Source organism: Ochotona curzoniae, unplaced genomic scaffold, assembly GCF_017591425.1.
Source record: "Ochotona curzoniae isolate NIBS_2020 unplaced genomic scaffold, NIBS_Ocur_1.0 contig_2404, whole genome shotgun sequence".
NCBI classification, from domain to species: Eukaryota; Metazoa; Chordata; class Mammalia; order Lagomorpha; family Ochotonidae; genus Ochotona; species Ochotona curzoniae.
In genome coordinates this window covers 3953554-3977097 of record NW_024465451.1, presented here as the reverse complement: position 1 = coordinate 3977097, position 23544 = coordinate 3953554, and the positions used below count along the sequence as shown (strand labels likewise).

At 50.2% G+C, this 23544-nt stretch overlaps 1 protein-coding gene across 1 annotated transcript in view; it reads left to right on the top strand.

The window, feature by feature from the left end:
- Nucleotides 1-23544, top strand: part of CSMD2 (CUB and Sushi multiple domains 2) — a 580178-nt gene that overhangs the window by 462955 nt on the left and 93679 nt on the right. Inside the window, exons 30-39 of the mRNA XM_040974400.1 lie at nt 2430-2624; nt 3459-3575; nt 6371-6484; nt 13513-13608; nt 14668-14871; nt 15260-15384; nt 16462-16558; nt 17509-17613; nt 21898-22016; nt 22548-22617. Of these exons, the coding sequence (XP_040830334.1) occupies nt 2430-2624; nt 3459-3575; nt 6371-6484; nt 13513-13608; nt 14668-14871; nt 15260-15384; nt 16462-16558; nt 17509-17613; nt 21898-22016; nt 22548-22617 (1242 nt within the window). The remainder of the gene's footprint in view (nt 1-2429; nt 2625-3458; nt 3576-6370; nt 6485-13512; nt 13609-14667; nt 14872-15259; nt 15385-16461; nt 16559-17508; nt 17614-21897; nt 22017-22547; nt 22618-23544) is intronic.

Sequence of the window (23544 nt, the reverse complement as noted above, 5' to 3'; positions counted from 1 at the left end):
GAAAGGGAGAGAGCAAATCCGGACATAGGAAAAACTGCAAGATAGTCTTATCCAGCTGGCGTCCACTGCCAGAATGGCAGTGACCCCCAGGCCACCCTGGCTCAAGTAAGGTAGTTTATACTGATGCTACTTCCTATAAAGGAAATCTAGTGGTTGCCACTGGTGATGGAGTGGCAGTCTTTTCATCGCTCTGCCCCCACCATGCTACCTCTCTAGTCTCACCCTCAAGGTCAACTTCAATCCAAGATGGCGACAGGGGTTCTGGTCATTGAGTCTGAGTTTTAGCCTGTAAGGAAGGGAGTGGGAAGGACTAGTGCACATTCTCTCATCTGAGTGACCTCAGCAGCCTTTAAGTTATCAATTAAAAATACCTAATGACAACTACATGCCAGGCACTGGAACACAGCAATGAGCTATGCTGAAAAGCTGTGCTCCTGGCACCTGGATTCTAGAAGAAACAGGTAGAAAACCAAAGGATAAGAATGTCATGGATGAGAGGAGGAATTGCAGTGGGGAGAAGTAAAGTGAGGGCTGGGGGTTAGGGAAGTAGGTGGCATAAAGGAATTGTAAGCAACTGTTCGCAGGAAAGGAGATATTGAGCCAAGATGTGAAAGGTGAGAGGGAAGGCAGGAACACTGCGCTCACACAGGCCTAGAGGCCTAGACCACCACCAGCAAGGGGACACTTGGAGTCGACACTTGGGGCCCCCCGTGCAGGGTCTCAGGTGGCTGAGGCCTTTTACTCTGAGACAGGAAGTTGTTGGATTTCTTCAGGCAGATCTCATCTGACTTATGTTGCTTCTCTTTGACCAGACCTAGCTATGCAGGAAGGCAGGAAAGATAGCATGCAGCAGAAACCTTGAAGTTCTGGATCAAATTTAGGTTCCATTTTTTTAAGGGTGAAGTGGGGGATATGGAGCACCACAGTGTGAACTTGGTCTCACATGACTTAATTTCTCTGAACTTCAAATAAGGTTAGACTCCATTTATATAAAGGACAGATAAACACAAGACCTGGTGACATAAGTCCCTGTAGCTCTGAGATTGACTTCTAGGTCACCCAGTAGCCATTTGTACTCTGGCCAGGGCCACAAGGCATAGTAGGGAGAGGACTGAGCTGGTGAACAGGTCAGGGATATGCAGCCCAGGGCACCTAAAGAACACACTAAAGGGCCCTCTGCTGGACATCGGCCACTTGGATACTTGCCTGGGTCCCAGGGTCATTGTGAACCCAATACCACCCTCACCCCCTCAGCTGTGGATCGGAGACTGACGGGCCAGGATGCTCAGCAATCTGACGGCTTAGCAATAGCCTAAAGCAGCAGATACCTCCCAAGGAGTCTAAAAGGTACCCAGGTGACAGCAAGAGCCCTTGGCCAAGTACCATCCAAGCCCATAATCTGGGAACACTGACCCCTTTCTTCTGGCTCCTTCTTCCTTTACCCTACTGTGGATTTGAGTCTTTCTGGGTGACCATTAGCACCTCTGTGTAAGCCCGCATCTCTAGGCCTCTCTGGGGCTCCCCACAGCGTAGCCTCCAGGATACTGATGGCAACCCCGTACTCAGCTGCCCCTCCTTGGGACTGATTAGCCTTGGCCATCCTTGAGGTCAGGCTTCTTGATCACTCATGATCTAAGTATGCATGGGACTAAGGAAAGGCAGTGATAAATGGAAGTGAACAGTGGCTGGTGAGGGAGTCTGTGAAGAACACCCCTCCTCTCCAGAGACTTAGTCCCCCACCCCATCATCAGACAAGTACAACCCTGATAGGGAAGGCAGAAGGTGATGATGATTGTCTTAGTTGGAAAATGTTTCTGTTGAAACAATTGGCAAGCATCCAATTCACAATTCACCCTCAAACGCTATCTTTGGGACCTCACTTGAGGTACCCAACCCAGAGCCGGGAGTATGGTTTCCTGACTCTGGGTGTGGGTTTCCTTGCACTCAGAAGTGCCTGGGAGGGATGGATAGGACCAGGACTGCTAGGTAGGTGTCAACCCCACCTCCTCAGCCAATAGCATAATGAAAGGAGAAGGGCAAGGCAAAAGGGCTCATCTCCAGAGGCTGGATGGAAACACAGTGCCAAGTCAGCATGCCATTGTGGGGAACCACAGTGGAGCAGAGGGTGTGTCTCACCTTGACCACGGCAACCTGCCTGTGGTGGGATATCGGCCGGGGACTGTGAGCTCCCAGCAGCAACTGCTGGGCAGGGAGGAGCCCCTAAGGGGATGAGAGAGGAGCTTTTGACCTGTCCAATATGATTGTAGCTCTGGGTTGCTAGCCCAAATTCAGAGATGCTCCTAGACCCGAGTCCCCAAGCTTTCTGTGGCCAATTAAACTCAGGCTGTCCTCATAGGTGCTAAGGCACAGAAAGGGGCTGCTCCTGAGCACTCTACATGCATATACATGTTTGTTATTCTTTTTTCCAGAAAACCCACGGGAGTCGTGTTTTGATCCTGGTTCCATCAAGAATGGCACGCGAATGGGGTCCGACCTGAAGCTGGGTTCCTCCATCACCTACTACTGCCATGGGGGCTATGAAGTTGAGGGCTCCTCCACGCTGAGCTGCATCCTAGGGCCCGATGGAAAGCCTGTGTGGAACAAACCCCGGCCAGTGTGCACAGGTGGCTTGGGCTCCCAAGGGAAGGGAGAGGGAAGATGGGGCATGGTCCACAGAGAAGGGACTGGAAGGCTTGGTTTAGCTCTGGCTCAGAGTGAGTGACAATCCACTAGCGGTGACAGTACCTGTCAGTATCCTTACCACCATGAGTTAGAGGATCATGTCCCCAGCAACGGCCCCCAGACACACCACACCAGGGACAAGGGAATGTCAGTCACTGCAAGATCAGCTAAGGGCAAGAGTGGACTGGCTACAAGTAGGTTAAGCTCGAGATGGGCACCCATGTCAGAACTTCCCACATGGAGAAACCAAGAGGCTGATGGACAAGGTGAAAGAGGCTGGTACTGAGGCCCACCCCTTGTGGAAATTAACTGCCAGGAAAGGGAACAGGAGATAGGGTAGTGTGGGCTGGCCACTCCTGGAGCAGTCTTGGAGAGAAAGCTGCAACTTCCTGCTTGAACATGCCCTGCTCACCTGGGTGCAGGTGCCAGCCCCAGGGTTAGCAGCTTCTTCTTGAGCCTCGCTGTGCTTCCCAAGGCTGTGCCTGTCAAGGCTGTGCCTTCAAGGAGTGATGCCAGTCTTGGCCATCACAGAACCAGGACTGGCATCTGTCCCAGGGGTCCTGGAAGACATCAGGATAGATCTCAGGCCATCTGCCAGGCCCAGGGAGGACATTCTTGAACAGTGCATGGCACTGTGCTCAGAACTCATCTTCTCTGTTCTAGAAGCCGCCCATCTCTGGGCAGCGCCCCCAGGACCCGCAGCTAGGGGCAGAGGGAGGATGGACAGCTGCTGGGAGGCCCATGAAGTCACCTGTGCTCTCTCTGCTTTCTTCCAGCCCCGTGTGGAGGACAGTATGTGGGCTCAGATGGAGTGGTCTTGTCCCCCAACTACCCCCAGAACTACACCAGTGGACAGACCTGCTTGTATTTTGTCACTGTGCCCAAGGACTATGGTATGGGTTTTTGGTTTTGTGTCTTCTTGTCTCCCCTGCCACTTTCCAAAATAGGAAATACTTTAAGCCTCTCCCAGTTTTCCAGTCCCCTGGTTGGGGCAAGCAGACAGGGCACCTGAGTCTGGATGGTCTGGCACGGGCTGCAGAGTAGACTCCTGACACAAGAGAGGAGAAGGCACAGGAAGCCCAGTGCACCCCCCGGGATCCAGAGCTGGGGGAGGGAGCTGACTTGGGCAGGAGGGTGCAGGGAGCACCAGAGGGCCACCCAACATGGTCTGTGTCTCTTGGTGGGTGGCCAAGGAGTACACAGGAATGCAGGAGTAGAACAGAGTTAAGCTTGAACGTGCAGGTGGCAGTGAGCAGGAGCCCCCTGAGAGCTGAGCCTGGCCCAACAGCTACAGGTGTAACAAGCAAGAAAAGGATGAGAAATTCAGGGCCCTGGAAAGACAGGAAGTTTCAGGTTCTATGAGGTTCAGATAGAAAGCCTCCAAGCATGTCACTGGCCTGACAGTGGGGAGCCTTAAAGCTTGGTGACATGTGGGAAGATTCTGAATAATGAACAGCTGATAGACCTGGCTGCGTTCCCTGGCTCTCCTCCCTGTGGGAGGTCTTGAAAGTGTTTGGGACAAGTGACAGAGGGCATCATTGAGTTTTGACCACCCAAGAGAGCAGCTGGGTGGACTGCAGACAGCAGCTGGCCTGTGGTAGGCTACTGTGAGTTCAGGGCAAGGCCTGAGGCTTGAGCCACTCCCTAAACATTAAGTAGATGCTGCCCAGTGGCCATCACTCTGCTGGGTTTAGGGGCCCCAGAGGTGGCAGGGACATGTTCCTTGCCCTCTGTAAATTCTCCAGCTCTCAGTATACTCACACCGGGTCCTGCCCCAGCCCCTGTACGGAAGAACACATTCACAGCCATCATTAAGGGCTGGAGCTTGGACCTGCAAGAGTACAGACAGCAAAAACCTGGACACTTATGCAGAGTCCTTGCTCGGCGGGCATACAGTTTGTGTTTGAGTTCCTGAGTTTCAAGGATGACCGGTGTCCCTGGCCTGATATCTTATCTGTGGAGTTCTGGGTCTGAGAAAGATGGTGATCTGTCCCCACAATCCCCTTCGGCCAAGACTAGGGCGGCTGTCACCTCCCCTTCTATGATATGTGACCTAAAAGTCTCTTCTCTTGTTCCCCAAACTTCACACCATCTGCAATGCAGTTACCTTTCTTCTCATGGGCTGCCATGTTTGGGCTTGAAGTTCTCTTTTGTTTTTACTCTCTCTCTTTCCTCCCCAGAATGGACACTGTGTGAACCCTGCCCATCTTGTTCACCCCTGCTCTCAGAGAGGAGCAAAAAGATGCCCCTGCCACACGCCCTCACTCAGTGCCCATTTTCAATTACAGCAAGTTACTCTTCGTCCTGCTCCTCAACCCATGAGACAAGAGCCAGGACCTCCTGACTCACTCAAGTTGCTCCTGTCACAACAAGCACACTTTTAAACAAGCAGTCAACTAAATAGCCTGAGTCTCCCTCTGCCCCATCACACATGTGTGCACACAGGTACAACCCACAACACACACACACACACTTGTACATGCACACATAAAACATGCCTTATGCGCACGACACATGCAAGGATAATACACACAGCACAGACAGCATATGCAATACAACACACAATCTACATAGCATACAACATACAAATGGTGGATACATGTGGAGCACACATGCATACATGTGCAGGCAGCATACCTGCCTATAACATATACACACATCACATGCAATACACTCACAAATACCAGCAGACAGCACCCACAATATGTATAATACACAGATATCCTGCTTTCTGCTTGCTTAAGGCTCTGAGCCCAAGTGAAGAGGCCTCAGTCTTGGTTCTCGCCCTCAAGCATACCAGGCCACCTGGGAGATGGGCTCAGAGTGAGGCGGGGTGCTGGCAGGTAGCTGGGAGAGCATGCTCATGGTGGCCCAGGGGCAACCCCAGCCCCTCCATCAGAGAACAGGAAGGGGAGGGCTGAGGGAGGCTCCTACAGTCCATAGCTGCTAGCCCAAATGCCCAGCAAAGCAGCAGGACACACAGGCCTTGTCTGATGGGGCCCTCCAAGGGCTCTGATGGCCTGCTCTGCAGCCACCTTCCCCAAACTAACAGTACCCTTGGGGCCCAGACCTCTGTGTCTCAGTTTCTTTGTCTCCCAAATAGGGCTAAAATCTGTAAGATTCAAGAGCAAGAGGATACTCCAGGGAAAATAAGACATCCCCAGCGGGCTCTGCCAGAGGGCAGAGGGGTGGAGAGGTTGCTTGCCCTGTACGCAGTTGCTACTTTTGTGGGAAGAAGGGTCAGAGGGGTCAGCACCCTCCTACCTCTCAGCTGTGGGGAATCTTACACTGAGGGGTTTCCCTGGCCTCCTGGATCTTTGAAGGGAAAACAAGAGAGTGTGGGGGTCCTGAGATGTATGCTAAGGGAGAGGATGCCATTAAAAGCCGCTCCACGGCCAAGTGTTTGCTGGCTCTACGGCCAAGTGCTTGCTGTTACAAGCTCTCTGCAAAGGACACAAGGTTAGCTAATGCCATCCCCACTGACCTGAGCAGAAAGCACATCTTTGACCTTGCCTTGCCTCCTATGGAGAAGACCACCCCAGGCCTCATCCAACTCCCCATGTGCCAGAGCTCCGTGTAGGGCAGATCAACCAGGCCAAAGGCCACCCACAAGCATCCCCCTGGGCTGGCCTCCCCCTGGCCTGGGACCTCGGGTCCTGACATTCTGTACATCATGTCTCCCCCGCAGTGGTGTTTGGCCAGTTTGCCTTCTTCCATACGGCCCTCAACGACGTGGTGGAGGTGCATGATGGCCACAGCCAGCACGCCCGACTCCTCAGCTCGCTCTCCGGCTCGCACACAGGTACTAGGGCCCAGCCGATGGTGGTGGGTGGAGCACCTGGGCTGTCACACGGCCGGCTGCAAGGACAGGAGCACCCCAAGTCCCACACAGGCACAGGAGCAGCTGCACAGCTTTCTGCAAAGGCCGGCCTCTGAGAGCCTGGGCTGACAGGGGACTGCACGAGCTCTCCCACCCTCAGTGTGTCTACACTCCATCTACCACCTGTCTCATGTGGGTTCGTATTGAGACCACATGTTTTTTCCTAATTATCAGCATATTACATTTTCATCGTTTACATTTGGGGGCACAACTACAGAGGATTAAAATAAAAACAACCCTGGATAAGAGTTGCTGATAAGATGTAGAGTCATTCCTTCCAGGCTTTGTAACTAGTCGACTTAATCATTCATGTATTTTTATTGCCTAAAACAATATGCATATTTTTATTGAAATATTCATGGTGAGCTCTTCTCAGCTCTATTTTTCTTCTAAAATGGGATTTTTAAATGCCGCATAGTAGTCTCTCAGTTACTTAAGATTGATGCAGTGAGCTCCTCATTATGGAACAATTCAACTCTAATTTTTCCCTCTTAGGCATGGTAATTCAATGGATGATACGTATATCTTTATGCACAAGCACTGACCTTAATCTCGAAGTAGAATTACCAAGTGGGAAGATAGGTGAGATTGGTACAGCTTTTTATACAGATTGCCAAACACCCTTGGAGAAAGTGCTGGCTATTTGTTCACCAACATGAGTCAGCTGCTTTATTCTCACAAAAGTGGGTAATTAAAAAAAACAAAGGCATCATCAGTTTGAAAGGGCAATTGGCATTTCATTTTCCCATTTGCCTTTTTTATTACTAGTTAAAGGGTAACCATTTCGTGATATGTTTATTGGTTCACACGTTTCTTGTTGGTGAATTTGTGTTGGTTTTTTTTTTTATTAGCACTTGTTTTGTTATTTATGGAGTAGAGTTCTGTGTAATTATAAGCTGTGTATATTATATGTGATGAAAACGTTTTTTCATGATTATATGCTATAAAAGTCTGCCCCTACTGTTTGTCACTTGCCATTTAATTTTCTTCAGGGCATGTTTTAATGTTAGAAAATTTAAATTCCCCGTGATATCAAATCTATCAACGTTTTCTTTTATAGTTTTCTCATTTGCCTTTATGTAGATCAAATAAATATCCCTCTGTGTTTTCCTTCACTTCTTTTTTGTTTCATTGTTTTACTTTAATACCTTTGGTGTTTATTTGGGTGTCTTATTTGATGTAGGGAAGTTAGCCATATTCTTTCAAATGTAGTTCATCAGTTGTCCTTTCATAATGTTAGCATGTGTGAATGCCAGATTGACATATTGCACAGGGGTGCTTCAAAAGGTTTGTGGAAGCAGAATTGAAAGAAAACCTTATTTTGGTGCAAAAAAAACAAATGAGATCCTTGCATATAGAGAGACTTTCAAAAAATCATGAAAAATGTGCATTGTGAATTGAAATATGCATGGATTTCAAAGCATTTTTGCAACAAAATACATTCCATTTTCCACGAACATTTTGTAGTCTTCTTACACATAACTTTTATGAAGAATCTATGCCTCTGTTTGCTACCATTTCCTCAAGTGTCTGTTCGTTCTTGCATCAGTTAATCATTGCCAAAGTATTATAATGTTTACTTTTGGAATTATTTCAAACATATGGCACTATAAATCCCTGTAGTTCTTTTTTTTTTTCACATTTTTTAACTTGCTGTTGGTGTGCACTTTTGTTTCCTTGTCAGGTTTTAAAACATTGCATGGAAGTATTGACTAGAATTTTATAAAACCTACAAATTAAATTGTGAAGAGGTCACATGTTTATGATATTTATTATGTCATTACTTCCATCCAGGAATATATAACCTATACAAGTGGCTATCGTATTCCTCTAAATGTTTCTGTGGTTGCTCATTTTATTCCAAGATGTTTCATGGAGATTTTAGTTTGTTTTGTTGCTGTTGTGGTTGTTTTGTTTTGCTGCTGCCAATGGGTTTTTCTACCCCAAGTTTTGTTTCCCAACTGATCTTTGCTTGTTAATTCAAAGACTGTCATCCTGGGTATACTCATTTGAGAAAGTCATTGAACCCTCCACAGTCATGCCAACATTGCTGGCTAATTCTCAGCTCCTAGGCAAAGAGCAATATCATGTGCAAATAGATTTGCCTTGCTACTGTATCTCCTTCTCAGTGGCTTCTTTTATTTTCTTCCATCATTATTGGTCTCTTCAAGCATGTTACTTTAATATCAACATTGGTATTTTAATTTTTAGTATGAAGTCATTGGGATACACAATGGCAGTGGTTCGTCTCCTTGTCTTAGTGGTTAGACCCCCTGCCTTCATGATGCCGGGTGCTGTCTTCACAGACACCCTTTGTTCTCAGCCATGTCAGAGATTTTGTGGACTTCGTTTGTTACTTTTTTTAAATTATCACATAATAATTGTATATATTTCTGGAACATACTGTGATCATTTAATATATGTTTGCAATATGTAATCATCTGATCAGTATAATTAGCATTTTTATGTCTCTAAACATTATTTTTTTTGGTCGCTCCTCTGTATCAGTTCTGTGAAATTGGTTGTTTTCTAATTAACCTCCGTCCTTTTTTCACAATGTTTCCTCCCCTTTTTTTTTCAAATTGTTTTGTTTTTGTTCTGGTTTCTTAAATGGGGAGTTCCGTTCATTAGTTCTTCTGTGTGATCTGGAGCTTGTTTACAGCAGCGCGCTCACCTGTAGGCACAGCTGCGGCTTCCTTATGCCATCACTGCCGACGCGTGCTCTCCATCATCATTGCTTTCTAAATAGCCACGTGAGATTTCCTTCACACTTTTTGCCCCGGAGCTGGTTAGGAATGTCTCCTTTATTCCCCCTGGTAACTTGGATGTTGTTGTTGTCACCTTACACTTTCACACTAAGAATTCAATTAAATTGCGGGGCATTCACATCTTTTTTATTATCATCTCTTCTTCCATCTAGGAACGTGGCATATTTCTCCATTTGTTTATCTTTTGTAATCTTTCCAAAGGTGCTGTCGTTTTCATCTACACAGTATTGGCTTGCTGTCGATTTCATTGCTAGATATGACATGGAGATTTTAGCTGCTGCTCTTCATATCCCATACTGTATTTTCTGTTCTTCTTGTCATGTGGTCAGAGAGCAGGGCCTAGCAGCATCTCTGCAGTGGAAATTGCATGCAGTCATTCCCAAAGCCAAGGACTTTAAGTCCCCGAATATCTGGCAGAAGCGTGTGTTCTCTGTGATGGAGAGAGGTGAGAAGAGGCAGGTACAGGTCCCACAGCCACACTGTCTGGGCTCCCAGCTCAGTTTTCCTTCTTCCCCTGGCATGGCACTTGGCCTTGTCTGTCGAATACAGAGTGAAAGTTCCACCTCCTGAAATTCTCTTTGTAAGCTTGTAAGAAACTCCGTTTCAGACTTTCCATGTCCACACACCCCGAACACACTCACTCAAGATGTGGATTAATAAGTCCCAAGTTTACAAAAATCTCTGCACAGATGCATGGTTGGGTGGGTAGATACACAGGTATGAATACAGCTGTGGATGTTTAGCTGTGAGCATATGCATGGAACCTACAGATAGTGTGGCAGAGGTAAATATAGGACTTCCAAATGTGGGTGATCGACTCACAGTCTCTCCTTTGAGAAACACTTTCGTGGGTGTTAGTTATTTAAAACAGTGGAAGAGTTCTAGTTCTAGGTTATAGGATATTACGATACTTGATGCGCAGCTAATTCTCGCAACCTGGTTCTTTACCGTGAGCTGGAAACACCAGACGCAACGAGGTATCTTAGGAAGTTTATTCCAGCGGGGCAGGAAAAGGGGAAGGGGAAGGGGAAGGGAGGTAAGAAGGAGGAGAGAGCAGGGGAGAGGAACCAAGGAGAGAGCAAGAGCAAGAGAGAGAGAGAGAGAACCGAGTGGAGCAGGAACAGGGGAAGGGGAGGGAAGGGAGGAAGAGCAGGGGAGAGGAATCAAGGAGAGCAAGAGCAAGAGAGAGCAAGAGAGAGCAAGAGAGAGAGAGAGCAAGAGAGAGCAAGAGAGCGAGAGAGCGCGAACCGCACCTGGGGGCCTTTTTTGTCTGCCAGGTGTGGGGGGCGGGGATTGGGAGGGATTGAGGTCAAGGCCCCAGGGGATTGGTGCCTGCAGGTGAATGCCTGGGGATGATTGGTGAGTGGGCGGGGCTGGGGAAGGGGCTGGGAGATTGGGGGTGGGATTCTCAGGTGGAATGCCAGGTTACATCTGATTGGTGGATGGCTGGACTGGCGCAAATTCTGTGAGCTGTGAGGAAGAAGGAATGGCGCAGGGTCCAGGGTGAGATATTGGAATAAGTCCTTACAGTGGGCCCCACTGCCAGTGGTGGGACTGTGCCTTTCCCTGTCCTGTCCCTGCCCCATCCCTGTCTCTGAGGCATGCTAGGGTTTAATCAAAGCTTGAGGACCTCAATGCACCAATTTCCACTTCATCTTAAATATTGGATGTCTATCTGTGAATACGATGTTGAATCATCTCCCCTTACAACAGAGATATCATAATGTCTTCTCGTGTTTCTAACGTGTCGCTAGCCGGCTGTGTCTTCCTCCATTTTCTCCTCCACCGTTTCTGTTAAGGGAAGGTTTATTTGTTTGGGTTTTTTTCCAAATGAAATATTTGGTGTGATATCTGTCACCTTGTTTTGTCCTTTCTGCATTTTACTCGCCTGTGTTTTGATTTTGCTATCTCACTTTCCCATTCGTATCTGACCTGTTTCTAATTTCCAACTTCTTGTTGGTATATTTGGATATTTTTGGATTAGTATTGCTAATAATTATTTTTAAATTATGGACTTCTTCCCCAAGAATACATCTTGACATTTATAGTTTGTTTCCTCATTAGCGATGTTTTTTAAGATTAGCTGTTCTTCCAGATTACATTCATCTCTGCTAGTTCTTGAATTCTCTCCTTTATTCTTTTCCTTTTCATTTGGGTTTAGAATGATTGCAGAGGCTTTCTGTCGTCTCATATGCATGGAATACCTTCCTTTTGTTGTGTCTTGTGAATGACAACTTGACTGTCATGGGTCACATAATCTATCGCTCAATACTACAGTGATGGTTCCATCTTGCCCCAATATCCAGTATTACAGACAAACAGGTCCAGCGTGCTACACTGGCCTTGCATAGGAACTGTGCTTTTGCAGGCATAGGATTTTCATATTTTTTCCTGCTTTTCAAACTTGACACACACAGTTGGACATCTTATGATGGGGGAAGGCCTCTTCTCGCTAACTGCCTCTGGCACTTTGTACACTGCTTCCATCTGAATAAGTTAGCAAAAAAAATCTCCTGTCTGAAGTTCCTTTTTCCTCCTTCAGTTTCTCTGGAATTTCTGACATGTGCCTAGCACATGTTTTTCATCTATCTTCTATGCTGTTTGCCGCATCTCTGATCATTTTCATCACTTTATTCTCTCCCTGTGGATTCTAGGAGAACCTCCCAAATTTCCCTTCCCATCTCTATTCACTTTCTGTGAGATCCAGCTGCCTGATGCCAACATCTCTCATCTCTTTGTGCCTTCATTGATCACGTGTCCTCCCTCTGATGTCACCAACGCAGTGCAAGAGGTAACCTTGTAACAACTGCGATCTGCGATCAACAGTCTTCAGAGGTTTCTGCCTGTCTGTTGTAGAATGTTTGCTGTGACTTCTCAGCAGAGTTTTCTCTCTTAAAATTTGAAAACCCTACCTTTTTTTTCCAAAGATTTATTTGTTTTTATTGGAAAGGCAGATTTACAGAGAGAAGAAGAGACAGAGAGAAACATCTTCCATCTTCTGGTTCACTCCCTAAATGGCCACAATGGCCAGAGTTGAGAGAATACAAAGCCAGAAGCCAGGAGCCAGGAGCTTCCTCCAGGTCTCTCTTGTGGGTGCAGGGTACGAAGCCTTTGGGTCATTCTCTGCTGATTTCCCAGGCCATAAGCAGAGAGCTGGATGGGAAGTGGAGCAGCTGAGACATGATTGGTAGCAATATGAGATGCCAGCACTTGCAGCTAAAGGATTAACCTGTGAGCCACGGTGTCAGTCCCTCCCCAGAAACTTTTTCTTCTACCTAGTGGTTTGACTCTGCTCTCCTGTTGAGAGGAAAGGTGCTCAAGACTGAAGCTGACCTGAGGCCTGAGAGTGGTTGAAAGACATACATCTTTCAAGGCTGGGGCTGGGAGGCTGGGAGACCTGAGCTGTGCCCTTCTCATTCATAATTCCAGAAGGAGCTGGAAATAGTGGTAGTGGAAGGAGGCTCTCTTCTAGACTTCCTGTTTCTTGTTGGGAGCCAGAAGTCAGCAAGGATGACTGCCATAGCTCCTCATGGCCAGGAGCCTCACGTGGGCATTCAGAGGCCATGGCAGACCTGGCAGTGGCTCCTAACTCAGTCCTCCCCTCATTGCACGTGAAGCCTGGCTCCGGTTACCACTCCTCCCCTTCCATGGCAGAGTTGGCAGCCATGCTCGGAGGTCCCAGTGTGTGCAGCAGGGTGGTGTATCAACAAGCAATTCTGAGCTTCTAGACTTCACTCAGGTCCACTGAGCACCGTCCTTCCCCTTCTGTATCACTGCAAGGGGCTACCTCACCTCCACCTTAAGCTGCACAGACTGTCACCCTCCACGGTCTCCTGTGCCGATGCAAGTTTTCTCCCAATCTGGGTGTCGCTGATTGCGTGTCAGCACACCCTGGCTTGCCTGAGACAGCCCTCAAATCCACTTGGTCTTCCCAACATAATGATCACACCTTTTTACTCTCAAAAGTGTCCTTCCAAAAGCTGGAGAGAAATGCAATTCAAAGATATCATATTAGACACATAACGTGCTTTCCAGGAACTCTGAGTGTTTGGGTTCGGGCTGCCTGGAGCATGGAAGCACCTGCTCTGTGGTGTGTGGGCAGCCTCTGCTTCCTGACCAGGACTGTCCCTGCTGGGCCTAACGGCTTTACTCAACCCTTGTCTCCTCCTTTTATCTTGGCAGGAGAGTCGCTGCCCTTGGCCACTTCCAATCAAGTGCTCATTAAGTTCAGTGCCAAAGGCCAAGCACCAGCCAGAGGTTTCCACTTTGTCTACCAAGGTATGCAGGGCATAGGAGTTTGACGGTGAGTTCCTTTGACCCCTAGTCTGAGCCTCATCCTCTTTTGGGGGGGGGGGGGCGGTCAGTGGCTGGTTTGTGTCATACCTCACTGAAAGTCAGTGGATTTTAATACAGTTGCTTGTTCAATAGACATTTCTTTGACCAAACTCTGCAGAATGAACAAGGAAATCAGACCCAAGAGCCAGTTTCTGCCCTAACTCTTATTGGTCAATGATCTAGTGAAGCCCAGAGGCATTGGCAGGTACTGGCAGGACCTACCTGGACTGTCTTCCACTGATGCTTGGTTTGGTCTACAAGACACAGCCAAGGCACGGAGCAAGCACAGGGACATGGATATGAACCCTAGCTCAACCATTTTCTACCTAGGCACCTGCTGTTCCCTGTTCTGGAGCCCCAATTTGCACACCCATAATATAGGGACAAGAGTAGCACCACACTGGTAGGATGAAGACAGCAGGCAAACTACGTGGTAGCAAACAGATCACCAAAGTTTCTTTACTTCCTCACTGGCCCAGAAAGTGTCTTAGCGCTCTTGGCTACCACCTGGACATCCACTTCATGGGGCCCAGGTGTTAAGCTGGGACCTGTCCATTCTACTCTGCCCAGAATGTGCTTCCCTGTGGGGTGCCATCCCTGGGACCTGGGTTGCAATGTGCCATCAGTCACTGGGGGAGAGTGTCTACACTCAGGACTCCAACATGGTCTTAAGGCACACAGGGAGGTATAGGGTGGAGACCCTTTGAACAGAGGTGAGAACCCGTTCTGTTAGAGCACCAGCAACCCTAATGGACCACGTGTGCTGCACACACTCCCATGGCAAGCACTCCATGGCTCTAGAGAGTGCAGCAGCCACACTCTGTGTTCCACTGCATTCCAGAAGAGACCATCTGGAGATCCCCTCCCCTGCCCTAAAGGATAAAATGTCCAGAACCTCACAAGGTCCCTGCAGATCATCTTTGCCTCAGTCCTTTGGTGGGCACCACCATGCCAGTTTCTGGAGGGGTGCGGTCCGCCCCTCAGTGCCATTGTCCTCTGCAGCCGTACCCCGAACCAGCGCCACGCAGTGCAGCTCCGTGCCGGAACCCCGCTATGGCAAGAGACTGGGCAGTGACTTCTCCGTGGGCGCCATTGTCCGCTTCGAATGCAATTCCGGTTATGCCCTGCAGGGATCCCAAGAAATTGAGTGCCTCCCTGTGCCCGGGGCCCTGGCCCAGTGGAATGTCTCAGCACCCACGTGTGTGGGTGAGTACTCAGAAAGCCAGGACTGCAGGAGGGAAACAAGGGAGTGGAAATACCAATAGCCCCTTCTCCCTGGAGGAGGCAGGCGGGCCCAGCTGATGCCTGCAAGCTCAAAATGCCCCATCATCCTGAGGTTGAGTGTGAGAGCAGGAAGGAGGAGGAGCTGGGGTGCTAGAGGAGACGTGTCTGGGGTCCCAATGCCTGAAGCGGGGTGTACTGGGACAAGTCCTTGGAAAAGGCCAAAGCTAGAACGTGCAGGCAGTTCTGGGGGCTCAATATGGGGAGTCAGCATAGGAGAGTCCTTTGCAGAGGCTGGGAGGCTTCAAGGGTAGAGCCTGGGGGGAGGAGTGGGAAGAGCCTCTGACCAGAGCTGCATCTCCCTCCCCCCCAGTGCCCTGCGGAGGCAACCTCACGGAGCGCAGGGGCACCATCCTGTCCCCCGGCTTCCCAGAGCCCTACCTCAACAGCCTCAACTGTGTGTGGAAGATCATGGTCCCGGAGGGTGCCGGCATCCAGGTAGGGGCATGTAGGTACATTGAGCTAGGCTGGGCCCTGCTCCTGTAGTCAGGGAGGCCCAGTCCATAATCAAAGACACAGCAGCTCATAGGGGCTGGGGAACAGAGGCAGGGAGCTCGGGAAGCAGGATAGGAAGGCACTGGCTTTGCCAGTAGACAGAAAAAACCTGCACCTGGGACAGGAAGACACAACATGACCCAGAGGTGTTCTACACATGGCTTGAGGGGTTTTCCCTAGGACTTGCTGATGAAGGCAAGGAAGAAAAGCAACAAAGTGCCCAGCACCCTTGGGGCATGGCAGCCAGGGCTGAATGGGAGGTAGAACTAGTAACCAGGGCTAAGAGCCAAGTGAAGGGTACCCTGACTTGGAGCAGAGGCTGGGAATGGGGCTGGGAGGCTGCAAGTCAGCAGAAAGGCAGTAAGCTAGCACTGAGCCTGGGGCTCAGGCCAAGGCTGTGGCTGGAGCCAAGGCAGGGACTGGGGCTGGCTCTGGGGCCAGGACTTTGGCTAGAGCCTGGGCTGAGGCCAAGACTGGGGTTGGGGCAGGGGTGGAGCTGGAGCCAGAACTGGGGCAGGGGTGGCACTGGGGCAAAGACTGAGTCTGGGTCCAGGACTTGGGCTGGGGAAGGGGTGGGGCTGGATCCAGAACTGGGACTGGGTCAGAACTGGCACTGGTGCTGGGATTCTACTGACCAGGAGTGGACCACTGGCTTCCTGCTGCAGGATGTCTCCTGTATTGGAGACAGGGAATGGGGGGAACAAGAGAGGAGGAAAAGGCTGGGCAGACTACAATAGTCTCACTACTTGGGCTTAATCATTTATTTTACACCTGTTTTTCCCTCGGCAGAGTGAGCACCTCAGAGGAAGGGACTGAGTTTTGCTTAGTCTGGGAGGCTTAGCTCTATGCTAGGCCCAGAGTGTATACAGAGTAAAACAGAGTCATGTTGGAGGGGGTGAGGGAAGGCTGGGTGAGGGAGGGATAATGATGGAGGGAAGGGAAAGGTGGGGAGGGGAGGTCAGCAGAGAGAGGCAGTGACTCAGGTTGCCTAACCCATGCTCCTGTCCTCCGCCTTCCCAGATTCAAGTCATCAGTTTTGTCACAGAGCAGAACTGGGACTCTCTGGAAGTATTTGATGGAGCAGACAACACTGTCACCATGCTGGGGAGTTTCTCAGGTAAGGGGACGCATGCAGGGTCCTCAGAGGCAGCCACCAGTCTTCTGTGACTGAGACACAACTGTATATCATGAACTTCGCCGTTTCAGTGGCATTTAGGACAGTCTTTAGGTCCTACAAATGTCCCTATTGACAGATCCCAGGACATTGCTGTCATCCCCAAAAGAAACCAGGGGCTCATCTACACTCAGCTCCCATGCCCCACCTCCCTCCCACCTTCTGACCACTCACTGGCCTGTTCTGGGTGTTGAAATGAAAGGACTCACACCACACGGGGCCTTCTGCATCTACTTTCTCTGCAATTAACCTGTGTCCCAGGCCGATCACCTTGTCAGGTGGGCCAGCCCTTGCTTTGATGGGGCTCCGCATTTTATGGGCATCCTGGTTGTTCCCACATTGGGAGGTTCTGTGGGGTTGAATGCTGTCAGTTATCTTGAGGGTTACACCTAGGGATGGGCTGGCTGGGTTCTAGAGTAACCATGGTGACTTGTCTGTGGTGCTGCCAATCTGCTCTCCAAAGTGGGCACATTTCTGGTTCCAATGGGAGCTCCTATTCAGATGCTGGGGGTTATGCCCAATGACCTTGGCCCAGAAGCCCATGCTGGCTATATACAAACACTGAGGCACATGCGCCCCAGTAATCTGCCGTTAGCACTGGCTTGCCCTGACCATTGGATGTTTCAGGGTCACTTTGGAAATGCCCAAGAGGGACCAATATCAGGCCACTGAGGAGCTCCCCTCCTGCCAGTCTACAGCTCTGTCCCTGCTCACCCTACAGGAAGTGGTTGGAGTTCCCCCTTCTCTCATCAGCCAGAGACCCTGAGCTCCACAGATGCTGGATGACTGTCTAGTGTCTTTGACATGGGGGTCCTCGGCGGGAGGATGCCAGCAAGGGAACCTTGGCATCCTTGGGGAGACTCCCCCTAAATGATTCTGGTTTTCTTGCCCAGGAACAACCGTGCCTGCCTTGCTGAACAGCACCTCCAACCAACTCTACCTTCATTTCTACTCTGACATCAGCGTGTCTGCGGCTGGCTTCCACTTGGAATACAAAAGTGAGAGTCCAGCATCATGGCAGGGGAGAAGAGGGGTCGGTTTGCAAGGGAACTAACAGTTACTGGGTATGCCCTGAGGCTGCATGCTCTTCACTCATAGCCCTGCACAGCCAAGAAGAGTGGCAGAGCTGAGGTTTCCCTAAGCAGAATGTGTGCATTTACTCTGTGTCCACACTTGGCAAGTGCCTCAGCCACTGGCCTGGGCCCCAGCACCCTGCCTGGGACAGAAGCCGCTATCAGTGCTCTCCTCCCTCATCCTGTGATGCAGTGATCTTGGAAATCACTCCCCCTGTGCCCAGAAACTTCGCTCCCTTTTCTACCAGATCTCTCCCTCTCAGCTAGCGTCCTCACACCCTGGTTTCCAGCATCCTTTGAGCAGGCCATGGCTGAAACTCTCAGCAAGAAATGGGTTGAAGGGCTGTGCCTTCTGAGGAACAGAGTCAGGTTTGCTGGGAGATTGCTAGAGTCCTGTGGCTGGCTGCCAGGTTCCTGTTCCCACTGGGCCCAGGAGAAGATAGGGAGGCAGTGGCAGCATCTGTGATTCCTTTATTCAACAAATTCTGGACATTTACAACCTGCCAGGTGCTGTACTTGGCTTTTGAATAAGATTGGACAGGATCGAGTTAGTTGGTACCTTTAGAGCCCACTGGAGAGAGGCAGATGCACAGACAGAAAACACTTCTGAGGATGGCGCTAGGGACAGAGCCACAGCGCTGAGCACAGGGTGCACTTCCACCCAGGACAGGTGCAGAGGTGAATGTCGAGGACAGACTTGAATGCCTGCCAAGAGGCAAGCCCTAACAGGTGCCTAGCATCCAAGATGAACAAGGTATGTTCCCTTCCTTCAAAAGCACACAGTGCAGGAGTGGGAGATGGAAACAGGCATTTCAGTGTATCAGGGTATGCCAGGGGGGCGTTTCAGAGTTAAATACAGCCAGGTATGCCTGAGTTAGGCTTGGAAAGAGAAGTTGAAAGAAGAGAAGTCCCCCGGGGGACTAGAGGCTTTGTAGGGTCAGCACTAGCTGTGACACAGATGCCCACCCATGTAACTAGGGTAAATGGATTTAATCGAAGAGGTTAGGCAAGGGTTGTCTGTCATGAGCTAAAAGAACTGAACCAACTTAGAACAGCTTGAAGCAAGGACCCTGGGTGGTAGAGAACAGGACAGGGACACTGAGCCCTTGCTCCCTGCAGACACCTAAGGTGTCACTCACCTAGAGGAGTTAGGTAGCCCAGATCTCTTGAATACTTCACCCTTTTTCTTTTATCCTCCCTTCTCCCAAGTTGTGTTTCTTCGTCTGGTATTTTGCATCCATCAGTATTGCTTAAAATCGTCTTTGTTCTTTCTTCTTCCAAAGATGCGTTTCTCCCTTAAAGCACGCACTCATTCTTCTGCTTCGTACCCAAGAAAACTTCAATTGTCTTTGTGCAAAAAAGGAGCTGGCATTGCCCACCATTGTCCTCTTCTACTGGGGCCAGTGAGGGGAAAGCAGTCCCAATCCCCAGTATCCCCATTGCCCCCACTGATTCCTAGTATTTGGAGACTGGAATTCCAAGGAGCCAAGCCCCTGCAGTCATATTTTATTCTGTGGATAATCTACCCAGAGGGTGAAGACAATGAAGAATTAGCTTGTGTTGTGGAGGGCGATGGCTTTGGAGGGTGCCATACAGTCACATCTGTGGCCATGACTCACGCTTAATTTCTATTTTAATTGAAATAGAAATGGAACAATATGCTCTCAAAAGTAATGAATTGCATACAGTAAAAAAAAAAAAAGGCATTGTCCCTCTGTTGAAGCACGGCTTAAATAAAGTCAAGCTGTGCAGCGTTCAAGAAATTGGAATGGACCTTCTGCCTCCTTCCTGTTTAGCTCTGGTTCTCTCTGCCCCTCCCCTCTTCTCCCTCTGCCCTCCCTGCCTTCCTAGTAAGAGAGCTCAAGTTCTGAAGCTGTATTCTGCATGAAGTAGGGAGACCACCAAGATAAGGCCCTGCAAGCTCATTCTGATGACTTAGTCCTTGACTGTGGTATTTCTGTCTCTGCTCCTGAGAGTTTGGACATGGGCACCCAGTGGCTTGCATTTCCAAGTGTCCCATTCATATGCTGGTCAAATAACCCATATGAAGAGGTTTTCTGGAGTGACTACAGGACCCTGTAGTTTTGACAGAGGGTGGGACTACAGAGGTGAACGCCAATGTCAACACTTCCAGCTGTGACGGTGTAAAGGAAGACGTAAGTTCCCATCTGAAGACACAAAGCACATGCAGTCATTAGAATCCCCTGAACAGAACGTGACTCGGCTGCTGCCCAGAATAGGGTCCCCAAGGGCAAGGGCCAAGGCTTATTTGTTTTTCCTGGTTCCTTTTCGGAGTACTTGGCTCCCTACAGGCACATGGATTCCCAGGCAGCCTGCAGTTCCCAAGGTAGCCACCAGGAGGGCAGAGGCTGCCTAGACCCAGACTCCCCAGGCCATCCAAGTGCCCAGGGTCAGACCTAGCCACACAAGTTTGCTCCCCCTTCCCCCATGCTTCCCTGTCCTTGCAGAAGGCAGAGTCCAGCCACACCTTGGCTTCCTTACCAGACTTCCAGCCCTGGCCAAATCTGGCCCCATGCACAGAGATTTGCTTACTGTTGAGTTAGACTAGTTAAGGCTGAGTTAGACTCGAATGGAGCTGACCTACAGATGCATTCCCTTGGTACACGGGGAAGCACAAAGACTGCCAGTCTGGAGATGAGACATTTGCACCTGCTGCCTAGAAGTCAGCCAGGGTGGGGTGCCAAGCAGGGTGAGGATGTTCTCCTGAGAGAAGGTGAAAGCCACAAGGCACAGGGTCATGTGGGCACTTGTGTAATCTCAATACCTGCCCTCATGTTGGGCAGAGCCAGCATCTAGTCAGGCTTGATCTGAATCTCAGCAATGGGGGACCTCCCCTGTGCTATGGCATGGTAAGGCCTGATGCAAGGGGATGAGATGAAGTGTGAAATCCCAGGCCCCATCCTGAGATGGGGCACAGGGGAAGCCCTCAGACTGTGTTGCTCTTGCGAGAAAGGCCCAAGCAGGCAGGAAGGATGAGGAAGGCTACAGTGGATGCCAAGGAAATCACTGAGTGACGTGCTAGGTATGTAAGACGGGCAGAGTCAACATCAGTTGCAATTGAAAAGTCAAGAGGATTAGAGTGAAGGAAGAACATGTGGGAGCCCATGGAGGAGAGACGGGAAAGGGCTTCCAGCAAATCACCAAGGCTCCAGATCAGAAGGGTGCACGCCATAGAAGGGGCAACAAGGACCTGCTGTACATGGCTGGGCTTGGAGGTACCCTGGCTCAGGGGCACAGGTGAAGAAGGCCCGGCTCCCCAGGGAGAAGAGAGAGGAGGGTGGACAGGAAGGGCAGCAGGGACAGGAGGATCTGTAAGCTGGGTAGGCACCGCAAGGAGCACAGTGCTAACAGGATGCCTGAGCTGAGCATGGGAGGCCAAGCGTGAGGGAACTCTTGCTACTCCCTGGTGGAAGCTGGTCTGACCTTGAAAACACAACCAACCAGGGAAAACAGGCAAAGCCTGTCCCAGCCCGCAGGCCTGCCTGAGCCCTGAGCATCACCAGAGACAAGAGACGCATATCAGAATCGCTCTCCTCCAGCCCCTCTCCCTGTGCCTTGACTCAAGGGATCTGTCCTCTTAGGGTGTGCCTGGAGAGGAGAGGCTGGGGTGCACTGGAAAGGCCTCGTGCAGAAGGTGAAGCCCAGGCCCGGGGTGCCTCCTGGCTCTGAGCTGAGTGGGCAGATGGGGCACCCCTGGCCAATGCCTTCCTGTGCAAGAGCCTTGGAATCTGTGGAGCCTTGGTGTCCTGCAAATGCTCTCTGTGTAATTTCCTTAGTCTGTTTTCCTTGACTCAAATGGAGCACCAGAGGCAGCAACTTAGGAAGAAAAAGGTGCACTGGTCTCACAGTTGGGGGAGGTGCAAGGGCATGGTGCTAATGTTGGTGCAGCCAGCCCTGTGAAGGGCCCTCCTGGCTGGCTGTGTCACATCAAGGTGATGGGTGTCACAGCCGAGGGTGGGAGGGTGTGTGAGAGGCGGATATCACCTGATGAGGCAGGGACAAGGACAGGCCAAGCTCGCCCTTGTCAGGACATGCCGCCACCTCCCACTGGGAAACAAACACACCCAACCTTAACGGTGCCAGCGTGGGAAAGGAGTAGCCCCAGCCCCAAGGCCAGGAGCAGGACGAGCACACAAGAGAGGGCCCCATGTCCATTTTTTACCTTCCCTCTGTCTCTGTTTTACGCAGCCGTGGGCCTGAGCAGCTGCCCGGAACCTGCTGTGCCCAGTAACGGGGTGAAGAGTGGTGAACGCTACTTGGTGAATGACGTGGTCTCATTTCAGTGCGAGCCAGGCTATGCCCTCCAGGTACCTCTCCTGGGCACTCCAGTGCCAGAAGCAGATGTTCCCTAGCATGGAATTGGCCAGTCTTGTATCCCTCTGGCCCCCATTCCCCCAGCAAGTCACTCAAGATCCTCAGGGAACGGACCCAGATCCCCTCTCAGGGACCATAATCCCCTCCTGAAGCTGTTTATGCAAAAGACAAACTTGGCTTGGCCTTGAGGACTTGGCACCAGCCAGACTCACGAGTGCTCCTGCAGAGTTCAAAGTGATTGGACTTTGGGCAAATTTAATTTTCTTTGAAGGTCATGAGGGAATTTAGTAATTAAAGAAATCTCACAAGAAAACCTTCAGTAATGAGAATTCCTTGGTAATGGTCAGGAGCCATTGTCTTCCCCAGCCCTCTCTCTCTGCCTTGCCCCCTCCCTTAGGCAGTGCATTTGGGTATCTTTGCATCTCTTGGTCAACACAAAGCCCCAAGCAAGCTCCCAGTTTCCAGCCCACTGTGGGGTTGTGCCCAAGGTTGGCTTGGCTCATCTTTGTTCCTGACTCCCACAGGGCCACGCCCACATCTCCTGTATGCCCGGGACCGTCCGGCGCTGGAACTACCCCCCTCCACTCTGCATTGGTAAGAGAGCCCAGACTCACCAGTAGCTCAAAGCTACTTCCCAGATCTTTGAATTCAGTAGAGTATTGTTGAGTCCAAGTCAAAGCTTGTTCATCCCAAGTCAGCTGTCTGTGACAGATGATCTTGTCGTCTGATGGAAATCTAAAGGAGTTCTGCTGATTCAAAAACATCCTAGTGGTGCTTTTGGTTCCAGATTATAGCCAGGAACATTGGGCTTTGGACTCTGTGGTTCAGGAATGACAGATGAGTCCTAGTGAAACACCAAACCGTGCAGAGAAACTCAGCGTGGCTTTGAGTCCCTGTCTGTGCTGAGCCGTGACAATGAGCCCAGAACCAGTTGTCCACTCCAGAATCTACTCAGGCAAGGCAGAAGCTAGCGTTTATCGAGTGCCTAATGTGTGCAGGCTTGGTATCTGTGTCTCCTCTTCACTGCTCCTTGGAGGAGGAATACTGTCCTCTGTTTATACACTGGAAGTGGAAGCACCTAGGATTCAAAAAGAAAGGACTGGGGCCAGCGCTGTGGTGTGGTGAGTAAAGCCCCATCTGCCAGTTGGAGTTCCACCTGCTCCACTTCTGATCCTGCAGATGGCTCAAGAAGCAGTGCAGATGGTCCAAGTCTTTGGGTCCCTGCATCCACTTGGTGAAGAAGCTCCTGACTTTTTCCCAGCCATGCAACCTTCTCTGGGGAGTGAACCAGCAGATGGAAGAGTTCTCTGTGTCTCTCCCTCTCTCTATAACTCTAACTTTCAAATTAAAACAAAAATCAAAAGAGAAAATGACAAAGGCAGGAAAGGAAGCTCAGAGTTCTCTGATGCCCAGTGGGCAGCAAAGTGCCCCTGGGGGCCAACTTGGGATGGGGAGTGAACTAAGAGAGTGTCACATGATGATCCCAGGGTATAGGGCTTGGTCACCTGCCAAGCAGGTCAG